The 10,919-nt window shown below is 39.8% G+C and overlaps 1 protein-coding gene across 1 annotated transcript in view; it reads left to right on the top strand.

Annotated features, from left to right (window-relative positions):
* The window catches only part of LOC118405045, a 21,217-nt gene that overhangs the window by 6,429 nt on the left and 3,869 nt on the right, over nucleotides 1-10,919 (top strand). The window contains exons 7-18 of the mRNA XM_035804446.1: nucleotides 281-386; nucleotides 886-1,035; nucleotides 1,710-1,847; nucleotides 2,569-2,648; nucleotides 3,184-3,268; nucleotides 3,896-3,982; nucleotides 4,556-4,644; nucleotides 6,315-6,522; nucleotides 6,844-6,990; nucleotides 7,976-8,180; nucleotides 8,747-8,998; nucleotides 9,737-9,904. Of these exons, the coding sequence (XP_035660339.1) occupies nucleotides 281-386; nucleotides 886-1,035; nucleotides 1,710-1,847; nucleotides 2,569-2,648; nucleotides 3,184-3,268; nucleotides 3,896-3,982; nucleotides 4,556-4,644; nucleotides 6,315-6,522; nucleotides 6,844-6,990; nucleotides 7,976-8,180; nucleotides 8,747-8,998; nucleotides 9,737-9,904 (1,715 nt within the window). The remainder of the gene's footprint in view (nucleotides 1-280; nucleotides 387-885; nucleotides 1,036-1,709; nucleotides 1,848-2,568; nucleotides 2,649-3,183; nucleotides 3,269-3,895; nucleotides 3,983-4,555; nucleotides 4,645-6,314; nucleotides 6,523-6,843; nucleotides 6,991-7,975; nucleotides 8,181-8,746; nucleotides 8,999-9,736; nucleotides 9,905-10,919) is intronic.

Here is a 10,919-nt window from a genome sequence, read left to right on the forward strand (position 1 = left end):
AAGCCGTTTAATAGCACATCCAATTTGCCAGTGCTTTTTGTGCAATTATCCAGATAGTGCAACAAAGCGAAGTTATCCAGTTGGACCGCACCACCACGGGATTTTGGGATTCCGTACAATTAACAGAAGTGCGCGATTATCCGTTGCGCAATTAACTGGCTTCTACAGTATTAAACTTTTTATACGGTGTTCCTTTGTTTTGGAAATCTCATGCAATGAGTATTCATCATTTCTTTTGCATTTTGTACATCGATTAAATATCAGTATTGTTAATCCATAGCTTGTTCACGGAGGAAGGTACTGGGCGAAAGTACTACAACGTCCCAATTCCTGTGAAAGGCAGTAAAGGAAATAAAACAGCAGCGCATGAGAAACGGTACATCAAGGTCCTTATGTATAAAGTAAAAAGAAATAAAACATTGAATAAAGACGTTGTAAATCTGTTAGGCATAGACAAGAAATTATGAACATCTTTGAAGAAAAATAAGTATAAAATGATGAATGAGATATACATTAATAATAAACAATCAAAGTAACGATAGACATTATATGGTTTATAATTGATATATACCTTGTCTATGACGAAGTATTATTTAAATTTGAATTATTCAGAATAAATGTGGGGTTAAATGCAAATGCATGTGAGAAGATACAGTCCTTTGCCCATGATCTAGTCTTGATGAGTGAAAGAGGCCATACGCATCAGAGACCACCAACCTTCCCTCAACCGAGACGGGGGCCGATACCGACTGCCAAGCACCTTTGACCCTTTGCTGACGTCACAATTCCGTTCCGGATGTGTGACTTAGGTTTTGGGTCATTTCAACTTGTGAAGGATCAGAGGACTGATCGAAAGCTTGTTGGTAAGTGCTTTATTTTGTGCAGGGATATAAAGTCTTAAATTGTAATATAATATTGATGTTTATTATTTTGACTTTTAGGTACTGTGACGATTCGTCTATTGAAGAATTTCAACTCAGTATGGACAAGAAGCGACTCGCTCTGGAAAGGGCAATTGCTGTTTACATGGAAGAGGTATGGACCATGTCTTTAAAATACTGTACATGCTTTCAGAACGTTTTCATATGGGATTAGCCATAGATGTTAAAGAACATATTATTGACTATGCTAGTAATGGCAACGAGCCTGAAAGATTGTTATCTGAGAAAGATTTCTGGGAACATGAATATGTTTTCAAAATGCCTAGTATACACTTTAATGACAGGTACAGGTTCAGTCAAGGTCCTGACCTGAACCTGGACCTAATTGTCTGTGAAAACATGTCGATGGGAAATACTCAAAGCAATGGTCCACTTCGCTACAAAGTAATCTGTTAGATGGAGTGTCCGCTTTCTACTGGCGTTTTGAAATTCTATCTTCATGTAAACAAGACTTATCTCCCTTGTTAACCTACTAGACCAAATTTGATAATTTGTATAAACGTGGTAAAAATGACTATCAAATATCCTCTACTTCGCTATTTTCATTTTCTTGGGTCGGTAAGAACCCCCCCCCCCCCCCCCCAAAGGTTAACGACTGCCGGTATAACTGGTCCAACATCCGGTCTACTGATTTTTTAGGTCAGGCTCTTCCCGACCGGTCAAACAAGAAAATCTGGTTTTGTACTGGTACCAACCGCTACTCAGAAAATAGTAGTTACGATAATCTTGTTCCTCCTCCGTTCTTCTAGTCTTTTGTTGCCTTTACAGGGCCCAATCCCCATGACAGACTTCCATCTGAAGGGAGGGTACGCCGGATGTCAGACTGACCGCCTAACTATAAAGGGAGGAGATGCTGGAGTTTCACATCCATCGTGGCTTGACCTGATCAACGGAGACACATACAAGGTGGGAAAAAGTAGACCTTACAGTAAGGCCATGTTGATCCAATTATATGGATGATATCCGCGCGCGCGTCAATTTTCGACCGATTCCAAAGGAAAAAAAAAGTTAAACCATAAAGTATATCGTGCAAAACAGCTGCAAAATGAGCAAATAAATGCTATAGATTGTACAAAAATATCGGGAAAAGTATTCTGATATTATAAACTGCAAATGTCAATTCCAAGATCAAGGAATAAGACGTGAAAGCACTAAAATAAAATAAAAACTATTGTTTGGTATACCATATTCCTTGCATTTAGTCATTTGTTCAACCTTCCTGACCACTTAGATTTTATAATGAAGGCAACTTTTATTTTTGGCTAATGTTTTTCTTTATTCACGCGATCGCATCAGTTTTTGAGGTCCAAAAGGACGTCATCCATATAATACAATTTTGCAAAGTATGCATCCATATAATCAAATTAACGTGGCCTAATGACATGTAACGATTAAGTTACATACTGGGTAAAATCATTGTTTTACGTCTTTTGTCTACTTGATTGTATATTCCATATGGTCATTGGGACATGATCACCATTATATCAAGTAAGACTTTTTCGGCTAAAGAATGATTTCAAACAAACGTGCAATGTGCACAGCATACGCACCAAACACGTAATTTGGTTTGTAACTTCAGATTCGGGACTTTGTGACATTCATGCTTCTTACTCCAACTGAATTGCAGATAGTCTTTGATACTCTAGTGGACATCAACCAAAATATAAAGAGGAATACCGAAGTCTACGTGGTTTATTCAGAGAACAGGTAATTGTTTAAGCCTATGCAGATTACAATTACATTTATGTGGTATTCCTGCTTTCAAAAAACGGGCAATTTTTGGCCCATGTAAGTATTAATAACACTTATCTTTGCGACAAATGATAACTAGAGCTATAGATGTATGGTCTGCAGACGAACAATTACATTAATTATATCATTTTTGCTATTTGATAGCTAATGATTCAAAAGACAAATAGATCCTTTTTTGGAAAATTCAGACTTATTTCTATTTTATTTTTACACTATGTTTTGTATGTATATTTCATTATTTGTATTAAATAGTAACTTCTGTTTCATTAGGTTACTTAACGTTATGATGTGTTAATTCGTTCAATTTGATTATGTATAATCAAATTATTTCATGCGACCTAGTGTCGGGGCTACAAAATGACATTGTGGCCTTTGCCCTCCCCCCGCATATATTTCGTTTCTGAATTCAATGTGTTTTCTTATTTATGTAGTATATGCGAAGAAGTAGAGAACAAAGAACAAGCAATTAATTTGTCACTTTTCACAACAGTTGGAACTGCCACGCACCAGAGGATTTTCTTCACATATACAACAGCTATGACAACGGGAGGAGTGATGATACTGATAACAAAAAGGTAGCTATGTTACCTTTATCTTATTATCAGTTACATTTTTTCGCCCTTGTGATTATTTTGATTAGAACATACTTTCATACAATAAGGAGCAAGTATACTTTCTATTTCGCCAGAGTTTGGAAGTTAAATGAATGTGAACATCATGATCATTACATATAAAAACAGCGAGTAATGTCTGAAGCTAAACCGTACGCGCAAATACGTGCTGTCTACGTGCCAAAACATGGGCAATCTTTTGAGATCCGTAAGTGGTAAGTTATGAATGCTTCCGTACGAACTCGTAGGGATTTCGACGGATTTTGGAGCACACAGACACGCCGTAGAACTTTACGTGCAGGCAAAACTTTGTATGCCATCGGGCTACGGATTCGCCAAACCCCCCCCCCCCCCCCCCCCTACGAGCCAGTACGGGCGATGCGCCTGCCCTGTACAGTCTGAACGTTTTCAAAAATACGTGGCGGACCTCCAAACAAAAGTACGGACAAATTGCAGTCGTACGGCGGGTTGTGCCCTTAGCTTTAGCATGATACGTATTTTGATTCCCTTCAATATACATTGCCACTGCTCTATCTGCTATTTTTAGAAAGGATAATGGACGAAGTAGAATATTAGACTATTTTTACACAGGTCTCCTGTTTTGGTTTTGTGATGACATACAACGAAAGGACTGGAAAGTTTCTTGTCACAGTGGATGATTTCAAAGCTTCCATTAAGGTACTGGTAGGTAAATTTAAATTATTTCAATTGCATAACATTAGACTAGTTTCCCTAATACGCCAAAAATAGTGTCACTGACGAAGGATAGTGGATTCTATCCGAAACGTCTGACCGTTTCAAAACCATATCCAGTTGCTTGAGTAACTATTTTTGGCGTATTTTATTACCTGGATGTCTAACGTACCTACATCGACGTAGTTTCCCTTATCTTTTTTATTATCTTCTGATAGCAAGATCTTTTTGCGCAATGTTCCAAAATGTATCAACTTATCATAGCATGTAGCAATGAAGAACCGATCTTTTACCTGTACCAGGGTATACATATTTTAAGAGTACCATGCAAAATTTGTTTGAACATTGCTACTCTTATCTTGTAATATTGATATATACCGATAAACAGGTGGTTTTAAACGTGCGTAGAAGAACCTAATTTGCAGTATATATGTTTCACATATAGTGCATGATATATTGCATAATATGTTTGGTGTATGTGGTTGATTTCACCTTCATGCAATCTGAAAAGAATATAATGAATAATGTATTCCTGTCTACTTTATTCGAACAATATAGGTTTTGGGCAATCTCTCAACCAGCCTCATGAACTCAAAGGTGGCCAGAGCTGAGTACATCAGTCCGTTAGAGCACTCAGAGAAAAACAGGTATTTCTTGTGCCATACATTTAACCCTATCCGGACGGGGGTGGGGGCTGAATAAAATTTAAAAGTGCTTGAAAGGCTTGTGCCGGGACAACCAAACTTGGTAACTTTTCCTAGAATATTGTTGGCAACAGTTGACAAGAAATGGAATGAGTTAATGATTTTGTATTGCCATGGCAACGGGTTTCTGAAAGACATATTTTACAAAATTCATTAATTTTGGTTTAAACAATGGGATTTTAAGGTCTTCTTGCTAAACTACGATTGTTTTCATATATCTTTAATGTCTAACGTATCTTGAATAGCAGTTGTGGAAACAAAGGTCAAGTTTTAAAATGGTTCATCTGGCAATTTTCGTCGGTACGGCAGTGGGCCGTGAATTTTTGTGCATTTCTAAGGCCCCCTTTCAACTTGACGGCGCTCTCACGGCGCTCTCGCTGCGATGGAAAATTGGCCAGAGCGCGGTGAGAGCGCCGCGACGCCAGAAAAAGCTGCTCTAGTGGAATCTCTCCGGCGACCCCAGCGCGCTCTCACGGCGACGAAAAACTCAAATGTCAGCATCTTTTTATGAGCTAGCAAAGATTCGAAAGATTACTCAACGAATTTCAGAGATAAAGAACGAATCTTTTGACGAATAGTGTATTTTGGTATCTTTGAAGTCATCCTTTTACGTCTTACATAACATTTAAAGTATAAAATCAAGGCTGTAAACAAATCCAATTTTGGTTACTGTACCGTCACTCAGACTGAAATATACACGTTTCTCTTGCTGTTTTTTCTTAAATCTGTCATGTAGCTTGTTCACCATAAATATCTTTATCATGCCACGTTATTGGTGTAAGTCATACAACACCGAAACACTTCAATTTAATTGAAAATGGGACTTCAATAATCTAAATGTACAGATAGAGAACAAGAAAACCTAATGTCATCATGTTGAAATTCAAAAATTAGTTGAGAAATGATAAACCTTTGTTTTTAAACCTTGCTTATTCCATCTCAGTTTGTTTAATTGGTCATCACCGGTACATTTTGGACATTTCTCCGGGTTCTGTCTATATGTCAAATATACTTCTTCACAAACCGCAGTTGAGAGCGCAGAGAGAGCGCGGTGAGAGCGCCGTCCTAGCTAAATTGGCATCATAAACCACTGTTGAGACCTATTGCGCTCGCCGCGCTCGCTGTGCGCTCTGTTGGCGCTCACGGCGCTCGCTGCGCGCTCCCTTGGCGCTCTCTCTGCGCTCATCGGTGGATCGCCGTCTACGGCGCTCTCACGGCGACTGTTTTGAGCAGGTTCAAAACAGTTGCGGAGGTGATGGCGACCATGGCGACCATGGCGCTCCCACCGCCCTCTCTGCGCGCTCCCATGGCGACCTTGGCGATCCTGTCGCGCTCTCACCGCGCTCTTCCCAATTTGAGGTCGCAGAGAGAGCGCCGCGAGAGCGCCGTCCTAGTGGAAAGGGGGTATAAATGGACCTTCATGAAGTTTTGTTGGTGTATAGCGGTTATGTAAAGGAAGGTCAAGTTTGAAAATGGTTTACCTGGCCTTTTCCGTCGGTATTGCAGTGAACTGTGCGTGCCTGTTATCAGCATAACTCGAGGTGTTTGTGCATTAATTAGAAAAAATGCTCACAAAATGATGTTGAATAATATTGATTTACTCTTTGAACTAGTGGGGCTTTGGCGAGTATCCTTGAAGCACCATGCACCGTGAAGTGGTCCAACTCCTACCAGATCAAACCTGCAGAAGAGGGCGGGAGGTGTCTGTACTTCGTTGCGGCGTCGGCAGGAGACATTTTTGTTGTCTTTTCCGCCATCCCGAGGGACAAGACTACCTGGTATCATCTTCAGATCAGTTTCCAAGGTGTCGCACTCTACAAGGTAACATAGCGATTTTTTTAAAACGACTCAACTCGGTACTGTTTTTCAATATGTTGATTTTAATCAATTATTTATGCTATGAACATGTTAACTTAACTGGAATGTAAAAAGTCATTGTTCGTATGCGGCTATTGTTCTTACGTTTTTTATGTAATCATGGTAAAACCATGTGTGATAAGGTCGAAATTCGGGTGAATGTGCGAGAACATTACTCAATAAAATATTGACAACATTGAAATTGACAATACTTTTACAACCTTGTTTTATCTTTGGTTAGACCACTTTCTATGCTATGTAGAAATGTAACTATGTCTTTTACAGGGAATGAAATTGGTTAAATACGAAGGAGCGAAAAGCGCAAGAAGTCTTGGAGACTCCAAACTGTTTCAGCCATATTTTATCTGCATCGAAGAAAATATGGACAAACAACAAACCAACATCAAATATGGCATCGGCTCAGATAATGCGGTAAGTAACAAGCATATGGCTTGTGCTTTAAATTTTAAAAAATAAAAAATGCCCTTTAAAATTAAAAGGGCATTCCACTACACACGGGAGTGTTATTTTCCGATAGATATTTTAATACTTTAATATTAAAATATTAAAATATTAAAATATTAAAATATTAAAATATTAAAATATTAAAATATTAAAATATTAAAATATTAAAATATTAAAATATTAAAATATTAAAATATTAAAATATTAAAATATTAAAATATTAAAATATCAAAATATCAAAATATTAAAATATTAAAATATATTTTAATATTTTTGTTACTTCCTAAAATTAAACTTTTAGGAAGTAACAAATGCATACTACTTCACATTATACGATAAAGTACCCAGTTGCTCCACGTGCCTCAAAAGCATTCAGTCTTCTACTAAACTCCTAAGTACCCTCTAATTGAATTAATCCTATGGCTGAATACAATGCAAAACTTTAAGGTAAGGTTACAAAACTAATTTCAGGATCGCTAAGAAATCTCGTCTTGTTATGTGTTCTTTGCTATCTTATCAGCAATTTGCCTTCTCGGTGTGCTTAGCGATCCTCATTTATTCCGAAAATATGCACGATAAACAAAGTGTCTATGCGTACAGGGAATGCATGGGTAGGGTCTACATGCCTTGGGTTTTGTGAGTGTCATATTGTTTAACAAAACACACATCGCGCAATTCGAATTCATCCCAAAGTGAATTCCACAAAATTCGGCTGATTATGTATTCATTGACACATTATCTATTGGAAAACACCAACCCCTTCCGGAGTGGAATGCCCCTTTAAGCACTTGCGTCAAGCTTGCCTCACTGCTGGGTTCGAAAGATATTCGACGAACTTCAGAGATAGAGAACAAATTTTCTTATTTTTTTGTGTATCTAACGCCAAAGCCGTTTTGATTATAGTGCCATATATTATGCAGTTGTGCAATATATCAAACATTTTCGTTGACAGGAAAAGGGTTTGGTCTATATGGTCTGCAATGATAATGGTAAGCCATTGGGTATCCGATTCTACTCCTTTGGAAGCGGGGAAGAAGACGTAGAGATCATGGACGCCAGGATCATCGAGGGAGGGGCTGCAGGACAGATGGAATGTACAGGGGGAACTGTCATGAAGGACGGCATGTGTGTGGAAGACTGTCATCCGGAATGCAACGGTGAGATTTTCTAAGATCGTTGTGTCAGACACCTTCGAAATTTGTTTAACCCTTGTCCTGCTAAGACTTCTTTTGCCAATTTAACATCATACATCCCCCCCCCCCCTTCCCCTCCCCAAGCAGCCCTCGTAATCCCTGCTTCGCCTATTGGGTCAGTTAGTCCTCACTCATAGTGAGCAATTTGGCTGGTCTCAATCATGCTGTTTCTGACCTAGGGCGAAGAGTTGCTGTTAAAGTTCCAATCATGTAACCCGTAATCTTGCGTGGCCTTCAGGCCTTGTTACGTGGTGACCATTTAGTAAAAAAAAAATTGATCAGCTCTGTAAAACTTGACCTATTCTGTGCTGCTACTGCAGATTTACCTCCCCAATCGATGCGGTTTACTGCAGTGAATTAAACATGCGCACAACCATAAAGGTACTGGACCCACATACTGCCATTATATGTGCATCCCTTATATATAGGGGCTCAACAGGACAAGAGTTTTAATGGTTAACAAGGAAATATTTGTTCTGTAGTCGGTCAGCAGCGGTTAACGTTTGATTGAACTTTACCTTACAATACAGGATGCATTCCAAAGTCTCCAGGATCGAAGCTCGACACCGAATGCCGCCTGTGTAAGCACTTTTCTGTTCGCAAGGACGACGGAAGTACCCAATGTGTGGCCGCATGCCCTGCCGGAAAAAAGGTGGCTCCAAATGGTGTGACGTGCATATGTGAAGACTATTCCGTCCGCAACGATGACGGGAGTACCCAATGTGTCTCAGCGTGTCCTGTCACTACCCACCAAGTGGCCACCGATGGCGTGACCTGCGAACGTAAGTTGTAACAGTGGGGTTCAAGCGCTGCCAAACTGACCAAGCCAACAGCTCTGAGCTTTTGGTATTGTGGTTCTATCCCGGGTGTCGGCATGCTGTTTCTTTCTATTCTACTCACCTCTCTGGTTGTTTCACTGGTTCCCATGCCTACCCAATACCTACCCTGTGAGTAACAAGCTAGAAATGTGCCACATAGGGATATCGAACTCGGAGATTCGAGGACGAATCTTGAAAAGAAAAGGGGGAGTAGTGTAACAGTGGGGTTCAAGCGCTGCCAAACTGACCACGACAACAGCTCTGAGCTTTTGGTGTTCAATCCCGGGTGTCGGTATGTTGTTTCTTTCTGTTACACTCGCCTCTCTGGTTGTTTCAAATTTCAACTTGAATGCCTCTATAAAACTTAAATTCTTGAGGGCAGACTAACTGCAAGAATCCAATAATGGTTTGTTGGTATACTTGCATACACAAGATTGCATGTCCAAAGCGTGATTGTAGCCATGCCTATGCACCCGGCCTATAAAAACAAGAACATGCTGTACTCTGCTCATTCGAGCCCATAACACCAAGGAAGCCATACGGCGAAACATGTTTGTTGTGTGTCGGTTCAAATAAAGTTCCTAAACGGGGAACATGCGGCTCCAGCGTCTTTTCTGAAGATGTGGCGTAAGTGTGAACGGTTGGCTTGAAGTTGTCCTTCTCCACATACTCTGTAGCCATGCGATTTTGTTTTCTTTTCAGCCAAGTTAAAGAAGTGGAGGGACGACGATCGTTGTGGTCCAAGCTACACAACACCGACAGCCAACCCAGGGCAGTGCGACCCAAATAGTGCCAAACCCTGCTGTTCCTCACTTGGATGGTGTGGAAACACTGTCAGACACTGCACCTGCGCAGTCTGTAGGGACTATCGTAAGTATTCAATCACATAAACTTAGTGGTGCGTACCTATAGCCCGGACTTGGAACTGGACCTAAAAAAAAAACCCTAAATGTCCGGAGTCAAGTTCGGACTTGTAAAAAGCTATCTGTCACTTACATTCCCTTTTTTTTGTTCTAAACCATCTAAAACCTTCCATAGACAGTGAAATTTGCACTGGAAAAAGACAGAAAACATTTTGTGTTTACACTAGCTGTATATAATTTGCATGTATTTTTCAAATTGCATTTCAATTCATGCTAACATGCAATTTTATGTGCACCATTCCCCCCTTTCCCTCAAAAAAGAAAACTTTCTTGCGCACATAATATGCAATGATGGGTTCAGGTCCGGACTTAAAGTCCGGACCTGAACCTGTTCTGCTGGACCTGAATCCGGACCTGAACCTGAATGTGAGTTTAGGTACGCACCACCACATAAACCAATGTTTAGCATTAAATATTTTGATACGCTCGACTGCTGGCTAAAAAGGGGACAATTCCTTTCTTTAAAAGTAAGTGCCCTTCGGAAAGATACTTTTCACGACCGGTTTCACTTCACCCAGGTGTAAAAATAGGTAACTGACTTCGGCCGGGGAGGTAAAAATGAAAATAATCTAGCCTATTTAAGTTTTAACCTTTTGTATCTTTGTCTCTGCATTTAAATTCTTTGAAGTGGCGTCGTGTGTGGCATAACTGGTAGAGTATTTGGTTCGAAACCTCAGAGGTCCCGAGTTCTATATTCACCGTGTCCCCGACGTTGTGGCACTGAACACAACCTTTCTGATTTCACACATGTGTAAAATTGTTACCTGACTTCGATCGGGGAGGTAAACTACTGCACTTACCCTCTGTCTGTACTTTGTATGTGACACTGTTAAAATAAGTTACTAACTTGAGTGCAGTGACACATTGTCAACGTCTGTCCCAAAGCAAATTTGAAAAAAAACAACAACAAATCTTTCAACACCAAAAAGAAGTTACTCAAGCAACTGGATATGGTTTTGGAA

This window comes from Branchiostoma floridae, chromosome 17, assembly GCF_000003815.2.
Source record: "Branchiostoma floridae strain S238N-H82 chromosome 17, Bfl_VNyyK, whole genome shotgun sequence".
NCBI lineage: Eukaryota > Metazoa > Chordata > Leptocardii > Amphioxiformes > Branchiostomatidae > Branchiostoma > Branchiostoma floridae.